Raw genomic sequence first — 27,382 nt, 5'->3', positions numbered from 1 at the left:
TTTGAACTATTACTTTAGTTTCCTTTTCTTGGAATCCCAGAGTTGTTTTTAATTTGTACTGTACTAAATATTTGTTCCCCAATGTATGTAAAAAAACCCTGCATATGTTGTTTTTTGAGAGGTTTTCTCTAAAAGAATGTATAGTTCTCATTTAACCATGTTTAGTTTTATTGCTAAAGTGGAACTTTAAAGGCTAATTAGAAATTTAAAACTTACATTTGTGTTTCCTCATCCTATTAAAAAAGTAGAATTTAGGAAAACGAAGTGTGAGGAATATTTTTAAAGCAGTTTAATTTTTAGTGTACTGAATTTTTCAAAGGGATGTCCTCCACAAAGTGAGGGGTAACCAAAAAAAATTTCTCGCATTTAAAATATTATGTCTTATTTTAACACGTTGACTGCCACCAAGGAATATATTTTTGCTGTATCTGTAGGCCAAGGACTAATTTTATGAACTTCCTCTGTGCGCCATGAGGACCACCGGTGGCTCTCAACAGGTGTACTGAACTACGCCGTGAGGACCACGGTGGCTCTCAGGTTTATACATTTTTTAAACTTTTTTCACAGTATCTGTAAACACATTCCAGCAATTATATTTATACTAACGGATAGCTTATTAAATGAAGATAAAAAAGGTCATATGGTTATTGGATACTGTTTTTACAACTCAAAATAAATAGGCTGAAAAAATTGGGGTTTGTTTATTGTGGTTTTACACTATAGGAATAGACTAAGTAAAAACCCAGTTGTACAAGAACTTGTTTTATAACATGAGTAAAAGTTAAAAATTATAAAACCTCTATAGCCTTGAAAAAATTAGATTATAATTAAAATAATTGGAATGTAATAAGTACATCATGTTTGTATTCAGAACTTTAGATTACACACTAATATTACATGAATGTGCTTTTATGGGTTGCATTGAAACAGTTCAAACAAATAAATACATTGCACATGACACATTTTGTGGTTACTCTCTTGCACTGTTTCTGGGGCATGTTCACGACCCATAAGACTTTGAGAGAGTTTTTGTAGCAGTTGCCGCATCTCCGACGTACTGAGCGTTTAGGACCCTGGATTTTGATAAGCTTATGTTTGGGAGTTCTTGCAGCTTGAGGTTCATCTTCCTCTCCCTCTTTGGTTTCAATAAGAGAATCTGCGATTTCCTGTCTGAACTGGGTGATTTGCATTTTCTTTTCATTCACAATGTTGTGTACAGAAGAAGTGAGTTCACCACTGCTGTGTTTAGAAGTAGTTCAAACAGTACTTTCTTATTACCATTTTACGCAGCGTCGCAGAGGTCTAGAATATGAAGCCATTTGATCAGACAAATCTATGAAAGATTTGGCCTTGTTGTAGTCAACCACACATCTTGGTTTTATTTTGATTCCTCGCCTTTGAGGAATCTCAATACATTCATCAGTATGCTGTGTCGTTATCATCATTACTTCTCTCTTATCTTTCCATTTTTATCACGACGACATTGCTATTGCTTTGTTTCCCCACAACATCACCCTCACAGATCAGACAAATCTATGAAAGATTTGGCCTTGTTGTAGTCAACCCACACATCTTGGTTTTATTTTGATTCCTCGCCTTTGAGGAATCTCAATACATTCATCAGTATGCTGTGTCGTTATCATCATTACTTCTCTCTTATCTTTCCCATTTTATCACGACGACATTGCTATTGCTTTGTTCCCCACAACATCACCCTTGTTTAGCTTTGCATTTGCAATGCATGCTGGGATTCCTCTTCTGTTTTTACGAAGTGTTCCAACTAAATGAGTGGAACGCTCTTTCAAGGTATGGGCTAGAGCTATACTGCTGTACCAATTGTCAACATACAGTGTTCGACCAGCATCAAGTAACGGGGAAATCAACTGCATCACAATGGCCTGAGCAAGACCAACTCTCCTTCCTTCGGATTTACCTGTGTACACCTTAAAATTCCAGGTGTAACCTTTTCAGTGCATAGCTTAAAGATCTTAATGCCATAGCGGCTGGCCTTGTTAGGGATGTATTGTCTAAATCCCACCCTGCCACGAAAGGGAATCAAAACTCTCGTCAATACAGAGTTGCTGCTGAGGAGTCAGAGCAGATTTAAATTTTTCATTCAGGGATTCAAGTATATTTTGTATTTTGTATAGTTTGTTTGTTTCGTCTGCATTTGTATATCACTGAAATGAAGCATTCTAAGTAACAGTTCAAATCTGTTTCTAGGCATTACTTTGCACATTTCATTTTTGTATATGTTTTTTGTGCTCCAATACAAATTTAAACTTGGCATTTGAACTAACCCCATCCATATTATGAGACCAAAAAATTGCTTAATTTCCTTTTCGTCTGTTGGAAGCCAGGATTTGAGCCGAGACTTATCAGAAGGTACACCAGATTCAATTGTCTGCTGTGCATATAGGTTTGTTTGCAGTGCAATTTCTGTAAAAAAAGAGTTGTCAACAAAGACTTGGTTGTAGACTTCAAAATGGGGAAGCACCCTCAATTTTGTCCCTTATTTCTTGTGAGATAAGAGGTAATGCATTGAACTCGAATGATGATAAGTTGTTTTGGTTAGTATTTCCCCAGGTTAAGTAATTTGGTTCAATGTTTTGGTTTACACTGTTGGATTCCATTGTCAGGCTGTGGGTGTGGGTTGGGCTGCTGCTGAATAAGTTGGTTGTGGACGAGCTGCCTTTGGTCCAAGGTATTCATATCGTTATCACTGTCTTCACTACTATCCTCTGAAGGAAGATATTTCAGGGTCCATATTCTGAATCATGACCTCCAAACAATTCATTTGATTCACTACCATTGTCGTCAAATTCACTATTATCCTCCTCTTCAACACCCACTGGCTATGTACCTGTACTCGCAGGTTCCTCTAATATTCTGTTCACAAAATACCCTAAATCCTCGTCATCATGTCTCAATCGACCCGCACTCATTGTAAACAGCACTAAAACTCAAGATTATGATCTAGACAAAACGAATAGAACACGAATTAGCTGGAAACTAGATTATAGAGACTTGGCTGTGCCATGAGAGCCACCGGTGGTCCACACAATTAAAAACAAAACAACAGGGTGACGAGAATTGGCGGGAAATTACATAACCAAACTAAAACAGCTGGTTAAGTTAAAAAAAAACCACTCAGATGGAAGCAGAAAAAGATTTGCCCAGGCCATGAGAGCCACAGGTGGGTCCTCAGCTACAACTTTTAATACAATTGGCCTAGGACCGAATTTGTTGATTATAATACTCAGGAGACCGTATTTGATCACATGGGATGTATAACCAATGATAGTTCAGTTATGACGTTCCTGGCCTAAATGCCATTGGCCTCAGATGTAAAACCAGTGAGAGCCACCGGTGGCCTCTCATGGCGTCACGTATAGAACATAGTGAGAGCCCACCGGTGGTCCTCATGGCAGTCAACGTGTTAATATTTAGAAAACCATAAAGAGATACCAACCACCACAAACAGATAGAATAAAAATTAAACTTAAGACAGAAGTAACAAAATTTTGTTTTTTTGTGTTTAGTACTTTGCACACTGCACCAAAACATCTTCAACGTAACACAAGTATTTGTTTTATGAACAGTTAAATGAAATGCAAACACAGGCCACCAAAAACATCATCTGTGGGCACATTTAATGGTGAGAAAATTACTAGGGGTTTAAGGGATTAGAGTTTTTTTAGTTTAATAAGATATATAATACAAGTACAAATATAATATTATAAGACTGGTCTTAAAAGACTGATAACTTTGTAAACACAAAGTGTATTTATTTATAAAGTAAAAATAGTTTGTTAGTAGTCACAAATTTAGTTAAATTTATCCAACAAAGCGTTTTAACGTTATGTTGTTTTTGTCTGTATGGACAAATAATTTTTTCACAAAGTAGTGTTGAGTTAGAAATCGCAATCTCATTGCCTTGTTATTTATTAAAAATGTAAATATTACTGAACTCTATAACAGCTGTAACTTATGAGAAGACTGAGTTATAGATTGATATTTAGTATTGAGTGGTTAAATTTTGTTGTCATCTTTTTTGAAAGGTGTCTAATTTGATCTTGACACACGAATTATATAATTTAACTATTGTTCCTTAAATTGTGATTACTATTAATAAGATATTGTGTATCCGTCCCACGGCAAATACTTTATTTTGTTATGTAGTACATAAGTTTGTTCAGTTGTTCCTAATAATAAAAGTTTTTATATTGAACTGTTATTTTATTGCTCCTTGAACTTTATCTTGTTGATAGAAGTGACCACATTGTTGTAATTTATAAACTGCCACTCATTTGTTTAATGCCAAACAATTTCACACACTTTAAAAAAATTAATTAAGTAATTAAATTATTTAAATAATTCAGTATTACTAACATGTACCGGTACTGCTTAAAGACCGTTCTCAACAAAGAAACGGGTCAAGAACTTTTTAAGGAATAAAACTGGGCTTTACTCTCTGTCCACTACAGGAAAATATCAGTTGTCTGGACCCCAAAATGTTTTCCTCGTTAGGTTCTTGGGTCTTAGCCAGACTGATGAATGCAGACTCTGCGGAGAAGCAGAAGAATCAGCGGAACATATATGGCTAAACTGTTCTGCCATATGTAAAATTAGGAAAAAATTCCTTGGGTTTATCTTCTCAGCTCGAAGGATATCAGAGAAAAGGAGCCCTCAAATTTGATTGGCTTCTGTAAGTCTCAGATTCTAAGGGCATAAACATTAAGTAAGGGAGGTGCAAAGGTCCTTTTAGGTCTATGTGTGGAGATTATTTTCCCTATAGACAAAAAAACCCCATGATTAATGCACTTAATTTCGAGTTCTAAAGATATAAAACACTCACTTACAATAGTAAGACAATATACATAATATTTGGCTTACTTCTGCATTAAGCACGGTATCAAAAATTGACCTCATCTCAGACTACCTCGTGTTGCATCACAGCTGATCAAATACGAAAACATTACAGAATAAATAAATTTGTAAACAAGCTGACTGCAGTCATATGAAATTTTAACATGTGGTATATTAACAAATTAGATTATATTACAGTAAAAAGAAAATTAATACAAAGTAAATGTTGAAAGTCAGTGTCCAGATCTGATTTTGACGCACTCTTCCCTTTGTAGTACCCTATCTACCTGACCAGAACCTTTATTATTTAACATATGTAACCTAACTCAATCTGGTCTCCTAGACCCGAATAAGGAGGATATGACTGATATTAGGAATGTTGACAGGACATGGCCCTCTAAGGAAGCACCTTATGAAGGTAGGCCTTAGCCAGAGTAACGAATGTAGACTCTGTGGAGAGGAGGGGGAGTCAGCGGAGCACATTTGGTTAGATTGTCCTGCCATCGTAGAAACTCGGAAAGGATACCTAGGAGCATATCTCCTCAGCCCCAAGGACATTAGAGAACAGGAGCCCTTAAATCTGATTGGTTTTTGCAAAAGCCTCGGACTTTGAGGGCACAAAATTAAAATAAGGGAGGCGCAAAGGTCCTTTTAGGACTAAGCGCGGGGACAAATTGTCCTTTTCCCTCAGGAAGGAAAAAACCTAACTCAATAAACAAAAATGTGAATGTGGCAAGATAAAGCTTCACTGCAGATTTTTAATTTGGCGTGTAATTTTATTTCAACATTGACAAGAATGAGTTCAGTGATTGTTCAAGTCCAACCACAGAGTTTTTTCTGGACATCATTGAAGTCCATCACTCAGTAGACTGACACAATTTCTTTTTTGTTCACCAGAGGAGGGTGTAAACATTTCTTTTCAGTATTATGTCTGTTTATCTGACTGTAGGACATCACAAGATTATAATGGATATTCTATAGGCTTGAAATTTTGCATGCAACCTTAGTGAAGCCAGGTTACATGAAACAAGGTAACCACACTCCTTCCTTGATCATTAGGTAAAAATAAAATCTACTCATTAAATTTTTTTTAATACGGAAATTGCAAATTTGTTTTTATCTTTCATATTAGAGTAATCAGTTTTAGCTATTATGTCATCATCGTATGTACCGCACAGCCCTATCGTGATATGAGACTCTGGATTCGATATCGTCATTACACTTTTATTGAGGAAATATCCGGGAAAATTACAAAGTTTTTGGAAGAACATGGGACAGTAGTCATTGCAATGGCTAGAAAACGGAGATTATGACTTATATACGTTAAACCCCTCCCAGGGGTTTAAACCCACACACAGGTGGGAACAAGAAATAAAACTATTTTTTATCCACCCCACCGCCAGCTCCACTGTTCTTCTTGGATGTCTTTTTCTTCTTGACAGTTGGTTGCTGATCCGTCAGCTCCCATGCATCGACGGTCCGATACGAAATAGTAACAATGATTATCCAGAGTCTCGCCGCCTGGAGAATGGAACATCCGCAACATGTATTCCGACTTCATAAATTCTACCTCGTAGGTCCAATATGGTATCGTCAACGAGGGTACGGTCTCCATTGGTGGAGGTTGGGCCATCGCATGAGCGGGAGCGAACTACGGCATGATTCTGGAGACTCAGGCAGCTTCCGGGGAGAAGCAGCCGGGCGACGCTGGATCTGAACGGGAATTGCGGCAAGCGTCCTTGGAGTCGAAGCTGGAACCGGTCACCCCGCTGTAGGAACCGAAACGGCGCTCGAGGAATAAAGCTGGCGAAAGCATTGCCACTGGACGATGGGGTGGTGGGGATACGGGAAGTATCGGCTTCCCGGAGTGGATCGCTTCTCGGCGGAGTTGGTGAGCCTCTCCTGGTGGTGGTCCCGGTGGGCCGCCGTAGCTCTTGGACGCGTGGGCAACGGCTTTTTAGTCAACGCACCGGAGCTTCGGTAGCCGGACCTACGGTCACTTTGATCTTAGCCAAAATGACCGTCATATCTGGACCATTCAAATTAACTAACAATCACTGAAATGGCAAAAAGAACAGTCTTGATTACTCCAATCCTATGATTATTAAGTACAAGGTAGACGCAATAGACAAAACTACTGGGGATTACTGCAATCCTATGGTTATTAAGTACAAGGTAGACCCAATAGGCAAAACTACTGGGATTACTGCAATCCCTTTGTAGTACCCTATCTACCTGACCAGAACCTTTATTACCTATTTAACATATGTAACCTAACTCAATCTGGTCCATTCAAATTAACTAACAATCACTGAAATGGCTAAAAGAACAGTCTTGATTGCTCCAATCCTATGATTATTAAGTACAAGGTAGACGCAATAGACAAAACTACTGGGGATTACTGCAATCCTATGGTTATTAAGTACAAGTACAAGGTAGACCCAATAGGCAAAAACTACTGGGATTACTGCAATCCTATGGTTATTAAGTACAAAGTAGACGCAATAGACAAAACTACTGGGGATTACTGCAATCCTATGGTTATTAAGTACAAAGTAGACGCAATAGACAAAACTACTGGGGATTACTGCAATCCTATGGTTATTAAGTACAAGGTAGACGCAATAGACAAAACTACTAGGAATTACTCCTATCCTATGATTAATAAGCTCAAGACAGACGAAATAGATAAGACCATCAGGGGTGACTTTCCTAAATTCAATTAGATATTTTCAACTAATACTTGAATGAAGTTATTGGAAACCGGTGCTAAAGGTTAATAGGTCAATCATCGAAACGTCTGACATCTAATGATCTGCCGCGCCACACAATTTAATCTCGAAGTAGCAACTGCAGCTCCTTAATTAATTGGCAGTAATCCAGATATCGTCACGTCAGGCACGGACAGTAGCATTATCAGGCAATCAAAAACCAGGAACCTTGACTAGCGCTCCTTTTGGTGGAATACCTAACTAACGCCATAGACGAAGAAGAAGAATTAAACTATGGCCTAGTCACCGAAACAACGAAGGCTAACTTTAAGAGAATGGAATGTCTTTGTTTGCTTGTAATGTAATTTGTTATTCAAATACCTGTGGTATACAACTGTAAATTTTATTATTTATTGCAAAAACCAATTATTTCACCCTTGGCGGAAAATTATCGTCTGTCTTATTCGTATGCAATCATCGAAATAGATTAGTTTATTAACCTGAAGATGTTTAAATAATACTTCAAATAAAATAAGTACTTTAATTTTGAGAGAATAAAGGCAATTTAGTTTGCGTGTTACACCGAGACATAAGGTTTGGTAGATTGTTAACGTGAATCAGAACAGGACTTACAGAATGCAAGCGTATCAGTAAGGTTTCTTGCTTAAGTTGTAATGAAAGCCGATAAAAACCAGCTGCAGTTCACACCATTTACATTCATAAATATATTTTTGGAACTGCAAGGGTCTTTGTGCTGCAAAGTAGTGATTGATAGTACTTGTCACTTAAGGTTCAGTAAAATTTGTTTTATTATTTTTGACATACATATTATAGTTAGTTGTACTTAAAAATACCACTATCTGAAGTGCCACCAAAGAAGTCCTTTTGAATAACAGCCAATCGCATGGAATTGACAATTATAAGAATTTTATTTAATGACCTAACTTTTTTATACTCCTTGCTTTTGATTTGCTATAATCTGATACTCTAAAGCTAAAAAAAAAACAAAAACAAACACCTTTGTTAAATTGATAACACCGCTTGATGATTATTGGTACCTAGTTGAAGACCACGTCACCGACTGCTCATCCTTCAATGGACTTATTTCCTCCCGCTTTCTGTAATTGATTTTATCCCGTGGAATGGTGAAACTCATTAAATATATAAAAAAATCCTAGAGATTTTTGCACTTAACATACTAACTGCGGCAGACGCACAAAACAGTAAGAATAGTCTGTTCCACTCAGTATAGGGCCGTAATGAGTGTGTTAAATACGAGTACGGTATATAAAGTAACATTAATTGTATATGTTTATATTCTATATAAATAGTTTTGCATCCTCTTAATATGTATTAACTGGGTTTGGTACTCTATTTTAAAGCATTAACCATTCAACCTGATTGATAAAACATTATTATCTCCCATACTGCTTTTCGACATCAGCATTGGTAAAGCCCAATTTTAGTTAAAAAGAAACATTTTGAAACACTATGAAAATGTTGCAATCCGAAAGAGTTTGAAACAGATTTGTATACACATCAAGTTTTCAATGTAGAAGAGAATATGAAATAAAAAATACAGGTTAACTGTAACGTATATGCAGGAAGTCTATATTCTTAGTAATGCGGGACTATAATTATTTCAGGGTTGGCTATTCTGGCGATTGTAACAACCAAAACAAAAAAGTGACGTCCAGAGTTAGAATGGAATGGAACAAGCGCGATTTGGAGTTCGTTTGAACTTTGTTTCATAAATTTTGTTGAAAACTATAAAACATGTTTTCTAATAGCTCTCAGAAAAAATACTGGACCTTTTCTAATCCAGAGCAAATAACACAGTATCGTGAAAATGCTAACAAAAATTATATAAACAGTCTTGCATCATGTGGAAAGGTATGTAAATACTTAACCTATTATGGACTTGTGTTTTGATCTAATCTTAATTTATTTAAATTTTGCATGGAATATAAACACACGATGCATGTTCACCTAAATGCATACAGATCATTATAATATTTGAAGTTACCATGAAGATAGTTAACTAATTAGTGTATTTTTGTATTACTTAAATGTGTAGACTACTTCTATAGTTATCTTTTATTTAAACAGAATCATAATCTCTTATTCAGTTTGCACAATATACCTACAATGAATAACAATACTATAGTATAGTTATGTTATACAATGAAACTCAGATGAATCCAATGCAGCACATATAAAAAACACTATGATGTAATACAATAAATAAGCTATTTTCTCAAATAAATAAAAAAAACCCTATAAGCCTATTGGCATAAGTGTCATGAAAATCTTGTAGTAAAATATTTTGTTTTAGATACAGAGAACAAAATATTAATTCAAATTAAAAGCGTTTTTATGTTGGACAATTGTATTTTAATTTTTAATACATTTATTTTAAATCTTTATATTAGTGAATAAACTGTTTGTTAACATTTATTTTCAAACTTTTATTCTCATGACTTATAATACTAAATAAATTATTTAAAACATTTTTATTGCTCTCAGAATTAGTTACGTTGAATATTCCATCACTATGCATTTAGCAGGAGAGTTACAAGTCAATTAAAATGCAGCTGTTAGTAAGGAAAAGGAAACTTGTTAGGTATTGTCACCTCCCTAAATGTGATATTCAGGTTTAACGGATATTGCTTTTAACAGTTCATTTCACTTGTTCTGTCACATAGACTATTATCACTGAAAAGATTTTGTATTAATTGGGGTTCTTTTGTCTGCAATGTTTAGAAAAACTGAAATTGTTAAACGATAGCCAACTATTACAGAACATGGTACGAAAAGTGATCTTTTTTGGTATTGTTGAAATTTATTATTTTGTGCCTGTATTTTGATTGATTGTATTGGAAGTAAGTGATGAATGTTTGTTAGAAATCTAATCCTATTGGTATTCTATTCTTTTGAGTCAGGGGAAAGGAACTTAACATGATCATTATGCTTACATAACAGATCATAATAGATCTATTATGCTTACCAACTCCTGCCTTACCAGAATCAAAAAACCCAGTTTTAACAGTTCACCAACTTTGCCTTATCATTTGAATAAGGTCAAACTGGGTGACTCTTTATTCTACTCTTATCTCATCCTAGCTTGAGATTTTGACCTTTATCCCTGCTAAGGCATTACATTCTACTAGCAAATATGGTTTCTCCTGTTTTGACAGAATATACAGGCACCATCTTTGCTCAAAATAGATTTTCTCAGATTCTCAATACCCTTAGCCTTTTCCTACTGAGTTTGATCAAAGCGTCTTAGATCATCTGAGGTTTTAGAGCTTAACAAGTAAGTTTAGTCCTTTTGCCTGTTTGAAGGCCTGGTTGCTGTCCTTAGGTTGCATCCTTTTGTTTATCTTCTCTTTCTTTGACCTAAAATGTGGTGCTCAGCTCACACCCTAGTTTTGTTCCTACCAGGACCATGGAGCCATTGTTATTTTTAATTGGGCAACTTTTTGCTCTTCAGTTCCTATGTGCTCCAACAAGCGCAGGAGACAAAGTTTATTAAATTTTCCTTCCATATCATCAAGGGATATATTTTCTTTTCCTGTTGCTTGCAATCCTATCATATTCAAGATTGTGGTGAAAGAACTCAAAGTTTGGATTGATGATTGACTGTCAGACAAAATGGCGTTATGCCATTTCATAAATTTTTTTCATAGCTCATACCTCTGTTTGAAAAATAGTTGATCGCCAAAATGAAACCGAGTGTTTGGTGCGTAGTTCATACACTCAGACTGCATCAGTTCCCTCATCAGTCTTCGACCCATCTGTATATGTTAAGTTTCCATTCCTTTCTAGGGTTCAATTCTACACTGTACTTCTCATTTCTTCCAGAACTGTACTTCTACACCACGGTGTGGCTCAACCAACATCCACATCGGTGTCCACATCGACAAAAATCAATTTGGAATCCATTTGCACTGAGGCGTTCAGGCAAAGATCGTGATGTATCCACACTTAATAAGCCACGCCCTTCAGCACGTTGGGATCTGGCATTAAATATAATATCAATAAAGCTTTACTGTATTGTTCGGCACAGATAATGCTATCACTCACTGTTTAATGTATTTATTTTTTTAGTTTTGGAAGCACACTTCAATGCTGTTCCTTGTTGTACTTGTAAAAATAAACCAGGAGGGTTTACTTCTGGCGGGTTTATACCTTCCAGTTGAACTTACACTGGGTACTAAAACCAGGATGCCAATGGCGCAGTGTAGCGGGTACGACGGTTATCGCAAGATAACCAGATCAAGCAACGTCGAGCGTGGCCGCTGCTTGGATGGGTGACCGCTGAGCGATCCTGTCCTTGCAAGCGGCCCGCCTGCCCGGCCATTGGTGGTGGTTCGGAAGTCACCTTTAAGCCGTTGGTCCCCAGGTTAAGTGTTTGAGAGGGCTTCTTAGCCCTAACTTCGCCTGGTAAAATAAGACATTCTTTACTTTACTTTTAAAACTGATGTATCACTTAAATCTCTAACCACAAATGTAGATATTGGCGTTCAAGGGTAGATTGATAGGGATAGTTTACTGTGACAAAATGACTGTTGGAGTTGTTAGGAATCCTAAGTGTTAAGGGCTGTTGCTAGCCTAGACATAAGGGCGTGTAACCCCCAAAATTGTTCCTCATGGTTCTTGACAGAGGGCACTCCCTACCTTACGCAATCCTGTCACTCCAGAAGCAGCACAAAGGTCCTTTTAGAACTATAGGACATTTTTCAGCTTCTTGTCATAAGAACAGAACTAAATAATTCAACAAAATGTATTTGTACAAAATATTTCATGGTTTATAAAATGCAGTGAGATGCACCGGGTGTCTTTGAGTCCCCCTCCCACCTCCTATTATTTTCTTATAAATAGAGATCGAGTGATTTACTTTGGGGCATGTTTATATGACCAATTGAGGAGTTTTTTTATGTATGAACATTTTTGACTCCCCTAAATTGGAAAATTTGGGGAGTAAGTCAAAAGTTAAAATAGGAACCCCTAGCAAGTGACCTTGATCCTTTTCCTTAATTCCCAAATGAAAAAATTGAAAGGTGAAAGGTCATGTGAGGGTTTAGGCCACTCTACCATACCACCATGTTGAACTATCCATCTGTCCGGAAACATTTGATCTAAGAATGTCCGGACAAACACATTATAATGTGGTGGATCACCGTTCTGTTCAAATACACGCTTGTAAATACTTTGTACTAACTAATTTTTTGATGGAATAATGCTGTTTCGTAACATGTCTATGTAGTCAACACCAGTTAAGTTGTCATCAATCAAGAATGGCCCAACTCGAATTAAAGATAACGATTGAAGATGCCTGCAACCCCATCACACCTGAATCTTACAAAATGTGAGATGCGATTTTGAATCTAGGCTTTATTTCTATCATGGTAACCATTTCGAGCATCTTACCTGATGAAATGAGATTTCTAGATTTTTACTCTTTTATCTCATTAAAAATTATTCACAAGTAATGAGCTTTTATCAAATAATTCAAACTTTAATTAGCCATCAAATTTGATAGAGTAACATTGGAGACGTCTAGTTTTTGCCACTCTTCCTCTTTTTATAATACCTTTAAAATGATGTGTCATTTCTAGGTGTTCCTACTTAACAAATTTTTACTTACTCCCCAAATTACCCAGTTTTAAATAATTTTCATACATAAAAATACTCCTCATTGGTCATATAAACATTCCCCAAAGTAAATCACTTCTCTATATTCATAAGAAAGTTAATAGGGGGGGGGGGGGAGGAGACTTTTAAGACACTCTGCATAAATTCAAACCATATACAAATAATACTGAATACTTAATACGTTATTGTATTTTTTAGTCTGTGAAAGACTGCTTTCTAACTGCAGAAGAAGAGTTAACGATTGTCAAATATTACGAAAACTGCCTTAAAGATTTCTTACTGCACTTCAAACCAAGGAAGGAACCCTTACCAAAGGACGTAAAAGGGACAGCATTCCATTTTTACAAACGATTCTTCTTAGTAAGCTCTGTCATGGATTATCATCCAAAGGAAATGGTGTAAGTGTTTAATTTTATTTTAGCATAACTTTTTATAAATTTATTAATCCCTTTTAGGTCTCTTAAGTGGAAATGGAATTTGAGTTCCACTTTAACTCACCCATACATGGTGAGTTAAATACAGGTCATCCATAGATGGGTGTGTATTGGGGGTTTCGGTTGATTGAAGATGGCTGTCTATAGTACAATACAATACAATACATATTCACTTTATTCGTAATTTGTACACAACATGTAACAAGCATAAAATGGTGCCAGTTTACAATATACCATACATTACAATAACTATGGTATCATAAGATAATACAAGGTGCATAATGCCTACTCAATCTACAAAATTTATATTCTAGGCCCATGACAAATCGGTCATTATAACGGTTATCATTATATACAAGATTATTTTGTGTATTTTACATTTCAGTCCTTAAGGCTACTAACTAAAAACAAAAAACTCATCAAATGAATAAAGTGTTCTACTGATCAAATACTGCTTTAGCTTATTTTTAAAGTTTTAAAAATTGTCAATTGCTAAGATATCTTTAGGTACATTATTGTAAAATCTAATGCCTGCAACTATTGGTTTTTTCCTTGTGAACTGCAAATTAATCTGTGGAGGTGCCAATTGATTACGGTGTCTAGTTGAATAGTTATGGAAGGTGCCTAATCTAGGTAACCTGTAGCTTTCCTTACTTCTAATATCTGTCCATAATGTAAAGTCCATAAATAGTTAAAATACCTAAATCCGAAAATATTTGTTTCACTGACTCCTGTCTCTGTAAATTTAACATAACCCTCATAGCCTTTTTTTGTAACAGCAAAGTACTTTGCAAATTAGCATTACTGGTTGCTCTGTACAAAGCAACACCAAAAGAAATATGCAAGTGAATATGTGAGTAATAAACCATTCTTAAAGTTTCCAGATTACAATATTTTGAAATTGATTTCAATGCGTAAAGACCAGAAGATATTTTCCTTTGAATTACCTGTATGTGACCATCCCAAGTTAAGCATTCATCCAATGTCAAACCTAAAAATTTAATTTGATTTACTCTTTCTATTTGTGTGTTTTGAACCTCAATTTTTGGCTGTGGACTGAGTTTATTTTTTGTGTGTACAAAATGAAATATATTTAGTTTTATCTGCATCAAGTGACAAATTTTTTTCACAAAAATAAATTATATATTGATGTCATATTTTGGTTTGCTATATTTTCTATTTAGTTTAGAGATTTATGAGATATAACTAGGTTACAGTCATCTGCATACAAACACATTTTACTATTTAAATTTAATACAGAGAAAAAAAATTTAATATAGTGATGAGGAAATATTTTAACCCCTTCACGGTTTTCGACCAATATCAAGTAATGTTTTTTATACTAGCGATTGCATAAAAGTGTGCAACTAACGTAATATTATGAATTGCTATATTGTTCTTGTATTATTCTGTTGACTGCCGCAATATTGTGCAAGAAGGATTTCTTTGACCACCACGCATCATGTAAGTAGTTCTGATGTTTTCTGCTAGATGTCAGCACTTCCTTGGTCCATATGTCATGAGTGTTTGCACCTTGGTGAGTTTCCTGTAGTCGCACAGTGCAGACAGCTACTGTGTATTGTTGTTGCATGTCACCCGTCCTGGAGTATTTTATGGTTTTATTTTTAGTTTTTATTGTACCATGAAAATATTAAACACATAAATAGACAACTGGCTTAGTTTGTGTGATGATTCATACACGGACAGTGTATATGACCTAGTGGACGATATAACAAATTTTTAAAATACACTAAGCATAAAATTTTTGAATAAAAAAGTATAATAGTATATATTACCTTTGAAAACAACATAATTTTAGGTACCTAAAAAATCGTTAAGGGGTTAAGAATTTATTGTAAGAGCAATGTATCAATACAGCATGTACTGGAACACTTTGATGTTATGACACCAGCCTGATGAAGCTAAGAACTAAGATTGTATGCATTTAAGTTGAATTTTTAAATTGAAAATGTCAATGTTAACACAGTTTAAATCTGAGTTTTAAATATCTATCATTGCGTAAAAATTTGTCATAAAATGCATTTCAGCTTGTTTTATGTCCAGTGTTCCAAGTGTAAAACAAAATTGTTTCAGAATGACCTGCATATATTTGGCTTGCAAGATATGTGAGTATGTTGTTCCGATCGACGTGTTTGTGAGAAGCATCGAAGGCAACCAGAAATTGGTGAAGAACATTATTCTGGATCAGGAGATGGAATTACTGTATCGTATGGGCTTCAAGCTCAATATTTTTCTTCCCCACCGATCCATTGAGGGCTTGATGATTGACCTCAGGGTATGTACGAATTCTACAAACTACCCTACCTCAAACACATATAGGTGGATGAGGCATGTTTTATTTAGAGCAGTTAAGTTTTGTTTAAGTATTGCCCTCCATAGGAAGCTATCATACTTGAGTGCTTAGTATGAGGATCACTCAAAGTTTTGAGGTATATGAAGAGTTATTGTGCTTTATTTATCAAACGTCAGGCATGATTATCAGAGCAATCTCCTTGCTAAAAGCACCCAGCCACTTAATTTTTGAAATGGACATCTTACTAAAGTTATATATTATTCCCAATAATAATAAGGTTAATCTTATAAATAATCAAGAAGGAAATAACTTTAACGAAAAGAATAAAGCATTAGATTGTCATAAAGTTGGCAGCCTGTAATAAAGAATTCATATTGATTGCTGGTTGGTTGAGCTTTGGCCAATTATAAGATAGTGCTTTCTTCTATTATTTGATAAGTAAAAGCACATCACTGGATCGCCTGATTTTAGATTTAACACTTCTCGGATAAAGATGACTGTCCATAGCGAGGTTCAAATTTTCAAAACAATAATTATGTTATCAATGTTTTTACGTGGTTTAACCTGAAAACTTACATGATAGTTATGATCCAATTATGCCGAGGAACTGAAATATTCATGTTTCTAGACTCGTAGCAACCTGCAAAAACCCGAGCGATTGTACGACCACATCAATCGGTTCTTGGGATCCATGTGGTTCACAGACATCTGCCTTCTGTACTCTCCGGCACTCATTGCTCTGGCCGCAGTCATGCATGCTGTCAGCCGATGCAGAGAAAACATTGACAACTTTGTGATATACACTCTGCTCGGCTGTCCTCCGGAAAGCATACAAAATGGCATAATTGCCACTGTGCGTGGTAAGTCATTCTGTAGTGATCTTAATTCTCCCAGTACATTAAAATCATTGAAAATTGATAAGCAATTTATTAATAAAACTGTTCTCTGTTTTTGCTTCCCAACTTCAGGGCTCAACAGTTAGTTGAATTGAATTCAATTAAGTCAACAATCAATTCCAATGACGAACCAATCAATGATGATGATTTTTGATGATGGTTCAATTGAGTTCCATCTCCGGGTCAACTTTTCAATGGTTATCTTCCACTGACCATTACTCATCTACTGTAGTGCTTAATGTGCGATATAGATAAGATATACCTATGATGTACCTGTTACGAGGGTCGTTCAATAAGTCCTTAGAAAGTCCTAGAGATGGGGCTTGCAGGATTGAAACAAATTTCAGCTCCGATCTACCACATCGTTTCATTGCTATTGACGATTGGAGTGAACAACTTTTGTTTGTAAACTTCAATTATGTTATTATGTGGTGTAATTATGTTATTTTAAGTAAATTTAACAGTCTTAAGTTTATTATTAACTCTTTAACAGCTGTAGATTGGGCCAATCCAGTTGTGCTGAGTTTTTCTTAGCCGAACTTGCTCTGACATTGCGGCAATCATTTCATTCACCTTTGGTAACCTTATATATTATAACTGATTTGTTGCTTTTGTTAATTATTTTCTAGTGTAAAGCTGCTTGGTTTTTATATTGATTCAAAATTAAGTTGGTAGGATTACGTCAATAATGTACGTAAAAAAATATATCGAGGGAACGTTTTCTTGTGGAAATTGAGAGATTTGATCTCAATTGATTTTATCAGAACTGCCTACTATGGTCTATTTCAGTCTCATGTAGCATACAGTCTAATATTGTGGGTACATTCTACAACAGTTGATGTATTTCAGATTTGAAGTGATGTCCTCGTTGGCTGCGCCTTTTTGATATATGTCCCCCCGGTTGCAGCGCCAATTGATGAATGTAAATTTGAAGTGATGTCAATTTGATGAGAGTCCCAGATTATAACGCCAATTTGCTGTGTGTCACCTTCACTTTGGTTGCGATAATTTGCTGAAAGTCAGTTCTTTAGAGTTATTGACTCACCATGTAGTTTGTACGCCCCTTGTCACTAGTGGCAACGTTGTTTTACCATGTTCCTCATCATGGTATCGGCCGCCATCTTGTCCAATGCTAGCTGTATTCCCTCGGTATTACTCAAAAATTATTAGATTTGAACGTCTCTGGTGTTATCACCAGAGACAAGTCTGTGTGTATGTCAGGGTTCCGAAATATGTTAAGTAATGATTACAAAATTTAACATCACTCCACACTTTTTATAAAAGGGATATTTTAAAGAAAGTCAAAGCAAGTGACCACGAGATTAATTTATATTAAATGTCACACTCTCAACACATATTATAACTTCACCTCACCTTGCAGTGCTTTGATAATTTTTAAAGTCTAAACAATATCCCATCCTTGATTAAATTTCAATATACTATACAACAGATCATTACTATCCCAGGAGAACTAACACACCACCTCCTTGCTTCGAGTCTGGTGGTAGAAGAACGAATCTCCGTATAAAACGACGGATACCGACTCAAAACAATACTCATCCCTTCTCTCGTTCAAATCAGCATCTTCACGAATAAATATAATTTGATTCTTTTTTTATAATTGTCGAAATTTATTACGTTTACTATAGTTAATCAATTTAAGTATATTCTATTTTCTTTTTATTATTTTTTTCAAAGCTTTTTATTTAAATTTTTAGCAACATGTGCTTTATGACGTCATCAATATACAAGTCATTCATACCACAATTGGCTTTTCTTCTGCGTAATTCTATTTAATGTTTTTCTAAAACACGAATTTTGGTTATGTTTACTTCAATTTTAATTAATCAAATCTTTTCCCGAATAAAGTTCAATAAATTTCTTCGTTATTAAATAAATCTCAATTCTGACAACATGTGATTCACTGACGTCACAGTCTGCCGATTCATTGACGTCACAGTCCTGCCAATTCCCCGCGAATATTCAAATGTCGTAATTTGACCTGTTACACAACCCCCAAATATAAATTGATCACATATTTGTTATCAATTTATATTTCTTTCTCCTCCAATTAAATCTTTTAAATTTTTGTCCAATTAAGCTATTATTTAAATTTTTTTGATAATTTTGTTTAAAAAGTATTCATTTAAAAGAAAGTAAAATATCAAAGCAAAGCTTACAATCATATTACACAAATTATAATGTATTAAATGTTTACACAAATTAACAGTGTACATATAAATCAATTACACAAATTACAATTAATACAAATATCAATGAATATATAAATCAGCTACACAAATTATAATTAATATTAAATGATTACACAAATTACAATGTACATATAAATCAATACAATTAATACAAATATCAATGAATATATATATATATATATATATATATATATATATATATATATAAATATATATAGAACAGTACTAAAGTTTTAAATACTTTTAAATTAAATACTTGTAACCTCTATATGTTTTGAATATAATGTTTAACGTGTCCATTTCACATAACTAAATGTTCAATACAAGTTAACTCTATTATACACTCACAAGTTATAATAATACACAAATACCTTGAAAAATCCTAAATATATTCTTACTGATAAACAATATTGTAATATCCTTATATTGTCATCTCCTACTGAAACATATTACATACTATCTACTATATTACATTATCCTTGTCACATCTTATTCTAAATATTTAAACAACCCTATACTAATCTGACTATTAATGTCAGTTTTTTGGTTCAAATGAATTTTATATTTTTTATCGTTTTATCTGATGCATTTGATAAAATATGGTTTTTTACTAATACTTTGTCACCTATTCTATACTTAATTGATTTAATTTCTCATCATGTCTTTTATTCCTTTTTTCTACTACATGTGTTTTACATAAAAATTTCTATGTTGCTCCAAGAGTTTTTCAGCTCATCTTCACTTACTAATGTTTTTATGTAATTGCACCTAATTAACTTTATACCATTGACTATATCCTCTGATTCACTGTTTGATTCAGTAAATTCAACATTTAATACTTCTTTATCTACCTCCAACTTTATCTTACCATGTTCAAAGTCAATTTTTGCATTGTGTTCTCTAAAGAAGTCACATCCTAGTATTATTCCCAAGTTCACAGCTTTGACTACTAAAAAATTTATTTGAAATAATTTATTCTCTATTTCCACCTCTATCATGACCTGTTTATCAATCTTTTTACTTCTAATACCTGTTACTCCTATTATACTTGAAATTTGTTACCGGCAGCTCTAAAATTTCAAGTACACTTCTTTCTTTTATCTCATTATAATACTTTTCTGACATTATTGTCGCCTGGCTTTCCTGAAATCTATTATCATGTGATACTCCTCTTTATTTATTTTTCCAAGTATCTCAGGTAGTGCTTCTGCTACTGGTTTTATGGGAATTTTATTATAATTATCTTCATTGGTCAATTCATCAAAGATGTCATTTTCTGGTATAAAAGCTGTATTCACGCCTAGTCTTAGTCCGGATTTTTTCTTGTCTGATCTTATCAGATTTCTAAGCTCATTTGCTAGAATTGTTAGACCCTCTTTATTCAGATGTATTAAATCTTCACACCATTTTCCTTTATAGAATATTTCCTTTTCATATAATTTCACATTACAGTCTGTACTATCATAGTTATAATACTTCTCTGCCACTTCTAAAACTGTAACTTTTTTCATTATTTTCTTTACTTTTTATATGTTCATTTATTCTTTCAAGTTTATTTTTAAATGATATCTGTCATTCTCACCTAACTTTGGTATGGGTGGAATGGTTACCAAGATTATTTTATCAGCTTTCTCCAGTAAAACCTCTACTAGTTTGTCATAATCATTACAAATATTTTTTACTTCTTTATCCCTTAATAAATCATTTGTACCTATCATTACTATTAGCTGTTTTTCTAAATTATTTGCATGTTTTAGCTCTCTGGTCAACTGTTCAATTGTCTGACCTCCTATGCATAAGTTAATTCTCTTTCCTCCTTTCTCTCTATATTCACCTCTTAAATTCATTATTTTCTCCCCAATCTCCTAAGTTGAGAATCTCCTATCATTTGGTATCCCTCAAAATTAGGTTCCTTTTTCTCAATCGTTTCCTTCATTCTAGCCTGTCCTACCCATTTGTTTTTCCATCCTGTTTTCCTCTAGTCATCTATTACCTCTCATACTTCCTCTTCCCCTTGTATATTCATATTGATCTCTCTGATGCCTCGTTTCGTTGTTTTCATACCTTTCTTTCTCCTTTCCATAATCATTTGTATCTCTACCCCTATTATTACTTTGTCTTCTCCTATCATTCTCAAACTCTACTCTCTCCCTATTATATGTGTTCCTATTGTAGTATGAGCCTACTCTAAGTCAAATTATTTCCTCTAATATTTCCTCTAACTTGTGTCCCTCTATATGGTGCATCTCTATGTCCTAAATTCTTGTACATATTGATTTACATTTTTATTGAGTGTTGTCTCATTTCTCATATCAAATGATCTGTCATAACTTCTATATGTGTGTCACTATTCAGTATATTAAGTTGGTTCAACAGGTTTTCTAGATCTTCTGATCTTTCAACATTTTGGGCTGCAGCAATTGCACTACTTATGGTTCTAGGAACATGTTTGCTTATATATGCTAGGAATGTTCCCATGTCAATTCTAGTTTCTAAATACTGGCTTTTATTATAAAATTCCAATACATAGGTTTTACTAGAGATTATCAAATCCAACCCTATATGTACAGTTACCCATTAGTTCTTTTTCAAATTTTTTTCTGTTCTCCCTATGGACCAATATTTCCCTTTAAAACTCCTATAAAAACTGTTCAAAGTTTTTCCAATTATTTATATGCTGTCGCCCCCACTTTCCTCCTTCATTTTTCATATATTTTAAAATTATCAATACCTGGAAGTCCCATCCTTCTCCCATTTTTTCTCTATATATTTTTTACAAGCTTCCAAAAAATTCCATAGGATGTACATTATTTTTTATTGGATCAAATTCCAATAAGAATATTTCTGTGTTTGCTGGTTGGCTTATTCTCATGCCTACCATGCTTTGATTTCTCATCATATTTTTCTACACACACCTGAAAATACAATTTACAATTATATAAAAACAGTGATTTTCACTTAGTCTAAAATATGCTACCACTAACCTACTTAAATTAGTTGTGGAAGTTCGAGCCCCACGTTGGGCGCCATTTGATGTATTTCAGATTTGAAGTGATGTCCTCGTTGCTGCGCCTTTTTGATATATGTCCCCCGGTTGCAGCGCCAATTGATGAATGTAAATTTGAAGTGATGTCAATTTGATGAGAGTCCCAGATTATAACGCCAATTTGCTGTGTGTCACCTTCACTTTGGTTGCGATAATTTGCTGAAAGTCAGTTCTTTAGAGTTATTGACTCACCATGTAGTTGTACGCCCCTTGTCACTAGTGGCACGTTGTTTGTACCATGTTCCTCACCATGGTATCGGCCGCCATCTTGTCCAATGCTAGCTGTATTCCCTCGGGTATTACTCAAAAATTATTAGATTTGAACGTCTCTGGTGTTATCACCAGAGACAAGTCTGTGTGTATGTCAGGGTTCCGAAAATATGTTAAGTAATGATTACAAAATTTAACATCACTCCACACTTTTTATAAAAGTGGATATTTAAAGAAAGTCAAAGCAAGTGACCACGAGATTAATTTAATTAAATGTCACACTCCTCAACACATATTATAACTTCACTCACCTTGCAGTGCTTTGATAACTTTTAAAGTCTAAACAATATCCCATCCTTGATTAAATTTCAATATACTATACAACAGATCATTACTATCCCAGGAGAACTAACACAACCTCCTTGCTTCGAGTCTGGTGGTAGAAGAACGAATCTCCGTATAAAACGACGGATACCGACTCAAAACAATACTCATCCCTTCTCTCGTTCAATCAGTGTCTTCACGAATAAATATAATTTGATTCTTTTTTTTATAATTGTCGAAATTTATTACGTTTACTATAATTAATCAATTTTAAGTATTTCTATTTTCTTTTTATTATTTTTTCAAAGCTTTTTTATTTAAAATTTTTAGCAACATGTGCTTTATGACGTCATCAATATACAAGTTCATTCATACCACAATTGGCTTTTTCTGCGTAATTCTATTTAATGTTTTTCTCTAAAACACGAATTTTGGTTATGTTTACTTCATTTTAATTAATCAAATCTTTTCCCGAATAAAGTTCAATAAATTTCTTCGTTTATTAAATAAATCTCAATTCTGACAACATGTGATTCACTGACGTCACAGTCTGCCGATTCATTGACGTCACAGTCTGCCAATTCCCGCGAATATTCAAATGTCGTAATTTGACCTGTTACACAGTTTCACTAATTTTATTGATTAAAAAAAAGTTATTAGAACAATTTGTCGTGCTGAGCTGCAAGAGCACTGTAGACCACTTTTTATACAGACCAGGATTCTTACGGTAATTAATCTATACATATTTCATATCTTACTATATAAAAAAACTAATATATACTCATTTTTTACCAGGTCATTTCACAACACCATAGAACAGGGATTTTTTCAAAATAAATATCTCCTAATATTTTTACAAACTTCTTGATACTGCCCACATACACCTTTCAATAATTTTAAACAAAATGTACTAAATTGGTTAATTAATCACCTTATTACTCTATAAATGAATATCTATAAGACAATATTAAGTGATGCATTCTTGTAAACTGTTTTATGTAATTGTCAAACTACTTAGTAGTATAATTGTACTTTTTAATTTACTCACAATGCCTTTTTCTTGTAAAAGATCAATGACAATAAAATTCTTGAATTATGTATTTAGATTTCACCCAACAAGATCTTTGAAAGTCTATTGGCCTATTTTGACAGGCTATAAATAAGACGGTTTATTCCACAGTTGTTTTCCTATGTGACAATAAAATTATAGAATACAATCCTAGAAATGGCATTCTAAAAAACATGGAACAATACATAATGCGACCACGCAACTCACACACATGTAGCGGAATCCACATCTCGTTCTTTCCCACCAACCTCCCTCTCCCTTCTACCAGACAAGATCTGTGCCGACTCTCTGCCAATCAGAGTACACATCAGACAGCTGATTGGCACGGCAAGATATCTCATTTGACTGTTAGAGCACTGATAGCGCATTGCGAGAATACTCAACTGTAGCGATGATGACAAATGCTCTGCTTGCAAGTATACTTGTCTTCAGTGGTCAATGGGTTAATTGTTAATTTATTTACTAACTGATCTGTATACACAAAAAACTTGATGTTCAACTGTGTATATGAAGATTCCATTCAATTCAAGAACATGAGAAGATAATCTAGCCCTAGAAAAGTCTGACTCGGCTCCATAAACATGTGTAACATTAAGTTGACCCTTATCCAGCTCTTGCCCAGAGCGTATTGAGCATTGGTCTGGTTTATATCAACCTGAGTGATTATTTTCCCCATCAAGCTTCATTGAAAGGAGACTCACTCGATATCACTCAGTCAAAGGTGTTCTAAGCTCTCTTCCAGTAGTCTGATTAAGTGCACACATCAAAATTGATGATCTCAAGTTTGAGCCTTTGAGTATGATTACGGACCTAAAAATCTCGGATAAAAAAAATCATTGAGTTGCTCCACTTTGTGAACAAACAGGACCTGTCATTTTAAGTTTGGCATCTTTTTGATTTCTGTCCTGAACTTCTTGGAGGTACATCCTTGCAGATAGCCACAACAACCTAAACAAAATCCTTGCCGTAAAAGTAAACTAAAACTTCCAAAATGTTTTGTAGACATCCGCTCCACCGTGATGAGGTATAAAGGTCCTCCTACAATAGAAGAAATCACAGAGTTGGAGAAGAAATTGGCCATTTGCCGCAACCCCATGAATAACCCAACTAGCAAAGTGTGGGTAAATGTATTGAGATATATATATATATATATATATATATATATATATATATATATATATATTATGTACTTCATGGTATTGTACCTTACAATATTTTAATTTATACAGTTAAATTTGGACTAATGACATTATATAAGATTTTCTTCCTTTACGGTAACTGGAATTTTTATACAAATAAATTTCATAAATATGGCCAAAAATTATTATACTGTGAAATCCCCATTTTATTGACACCAATAAATGTTTTGAAATCTCCTTCAAATATATGTAAAAGCCCTGTGTTATAAACTATTTTGGTTTATGAAAGGAATTTTTAAATTTGAGAGAGTATATAAAACCTCAATTTTACAAACCTACATATACAAAATCTCCAACACAAAAAAACAAAACTCCAATGTTTATTTTTATGATTATTAAAAAAAAGTGTTGTTGCAATGTAACTATTCAAAATCCATTGCATTGATTCTCTCATTGCAAATACATTTTTTGACTGTTAAGACATAGTTCACCCTTTGAGTGCCATGGCATCGGCATATCAGATGTGGTTAAAACCTTTTAAATTGCCAGTATCAATTGTTTTGATGGTCCATATTTAGACGATATTTAAAATAGTACGCAGTTGAAATACAAAGTAACCATAAAGCTGTATTCAATATGTTTCAATGTATTGATTAATGCCTGTTTTTTGTTTTGTTTACTTATTATATTTGGATATTTCCATGGTAACAAGGCTTTTGTTTGTTTTATTGTTTCCAGTATCCAAGTGCATACAAGTTTGACGATCTATTGTCAACATAATTTTATTGCAGAAAAAATATAATATGACCTGAATTTTGTTTATAATTTCATGGTCTTTCACTTGGTATAGGTAAAAAAAAATATATATATATTGACAATTTTAAATTAAACTGAGAAGTTCATAAAAACGTTTTGAACAAATTTTGTGCTACACAAATTAAAAATATATTGTTTTTTATTTTTAATAAAGAAGATAAATATTATGCTCTTAATTTTACTGCCCAAAAATATAACAAATCCCTGCCTTGACTGTTACTATGAGAATGGTATAATTCAGTTTCTCAATGGAAATGTGCAGAAAAGTACATTTGAAATTTAGCAAAGATAAAATATATTTTCCTTTTGCCATTCAAAATATAATACTGAATTTTTACAGGTTCAAACAACGAATGATGGAGTATGCTTTGGAGTCTTATGGACAGTAGAAGCCTTGGTTCATTAAAGGTTTTGTTGCTATTCTTTTTTTTAGAAAATAAAAGAGAACATTCATTTGGTCTGATTTGTCAATGAAGTGTGATTTATGTAAGAAAGTTATGTTAACCCTTTCGATCCCAACGTCCTTATTTTAGGACGTCACATGAAATCGCGTATGATCCCAACGTCCTATTTTTAGGACGTTCAGAAAAAATATTTTTCGAATATAATAAATTGCAGTATAATTATAATTATTATATCAGAGTACTCGTAATGAACCGGCGTACAAAGTTACAGTAACTATCAATACTTTTTATTCGATGTGTCAACTATGTTTTAGTTTGATTTAGATGGCCGTGGCTGTTTGGCCATGTTACATCTTTTTTTCTTTTGATATTATCTCAGCTATTTATAAATATATTGCAATGAAAACTTGGGTTCTACTTCAATTTTATGTGTAATAATAAAAAAAAACATATGGTTTTTCACCTAGGAATTTTTTGAGGCTTCTCCTTACCATTAGAAATGCAAAATTTAGGAATTATTTTTGTTGTAAGTAACAATTTTTTTATACAACATTTTTTTGTGCATGATTACAAAAGTTTAGTTTAAAGCATGCAATACAGTGTACTTTGGGAAGTAAAAACATAAAAACTACATGAATTTTCATCAATAAATGAAAATTCTATGCAATTTTTAGCTAACGTCTACACTTCTAGTAAAATGTGGCTGGGACTGGTGCAGATACCTCAGCGCCACGAGCTGGGAATCTGGCAGATCCCCACACAAAAATCTTGGGGTCGAAAGGGTTAAAAGTTGTTCAAATAGAAATACATTTACACGTATTAATTGTTGCGCTTGATAAAAATTCAATTACTTAACTGTTAACTATTAATAACTCATACTGTTTTTGAACATTATCATATACAGACATGAAGCTTGGAGATTAATCTAGTTAAATCAAAAGTACTTTTTGGTGCACTCAAAATTAGAAAGGATGTCCCCATATGCTAAATGATGTAAAACCAATATTTTCAAATAGGCCCACCCACCCTCCTTGTTATATGTAATCTAAAATGAAATAAAAAAGTCATAATCCTTATACTGTATCAGAAATTGAAATTTTGTTTGTAAATTCAACAGATTTTTAAGTCTTATTTAAAACAAACCAATTTTTTGGAATTGGTAAATTGAGTGATAGTTTCCATGATGCTTAGACATGCACCATAGAACTCTATCTTGTCTATGCAAAATTTGTCTTGTATATAGACAAAGCTTTCTCGAGAAATCTCACCATAATATACA

The 27,382-nt window shown here is 33.9% G+C and overlaps 1 protein-coding gene across 2 annotated transcripts; it reads left to right on the top strand.

Annotated features, from left to right (window-relative positions):
- The first annotated feature begins 9,288 nt into the window (after positions 1–9,288).
- On the top strand, positions 9,289–26,157 carry LOC124366391 (cyclin-H-like). 2 transcript variants are annotated; one of them, XM_046822912.1, is made up of 6 exons: positions 9,289–9,473; positions 13,437–13,636; positions 15,767–15,968; positions 16,615–16,846; positions 24,747–24,861; positions 26,040–26,157. In XM_046822912.1, the coding sequence occupies exons 1-6, from the start codon at positions 9,357–9,359 to the stop codon at positions 26,086–26,088; spliced, it is 915 nt and encodes a 304-aa protein (XP_046678868.1). In that variant the 5' UTR covers positions 9,289–9,356; the 3' UTR covers positions 26,089–26,157. The 2 variants fall into 2 exon arrangements, with proteins under 2 accessions (XP_046678868.1, XP_046678867.1); XM_046822911.1 differs by having other exon boundaries at positions 24,747–24,865.
- Positions 26,158–27,382: the final 1,225 nt, after the last annotated feature.

This window comes from Homalodisca vitripennis, chromosome 7 (genome assembly GCF_021130785.1).
Source record: "Homalodisca vitripennis isolate AUS2020 chromosome 7, UT_GWSS_2.1, whole genome shotgun sequence".
Taxonomy (NCBI): Eukaryota; Metazoa; Arthropoda; class Insecta; order Hemiptera; family Cicadellidae; genus Homalodisca; species Homalodisca vitripennis.
This window is presented reverse-complemented; position numbering and strand designations above follow the sequence as displayed.

What these genes read in the sequence shown, in the direction of transcription:
- LOC124366391 (XM_046822911.1), top strand. Translation starts at nt 9,357, where the DNA reads ATGTTTTCTAATAGCTCTCAGAAAAAATACTGGACCTTTTCTAATCCA. An exon ending in GCTTGATGATTGACCTCAGG is followed by an intron (nt 15,969 to 16,614) that starts GTATGTACGAAT and finishes TCATGTTTCTAG; the next exon opens with ACTCGTAGCAACCTGCAAAA. An exon ending in ACCCAACTAGCAAAGTGTGG is followed by an intron (nt 24,866 to 26,039) that starts GTAAATGTATTG and finishes GAATTTTTACAG; the next exon opens with GTTCAAACAACGAATGATGG.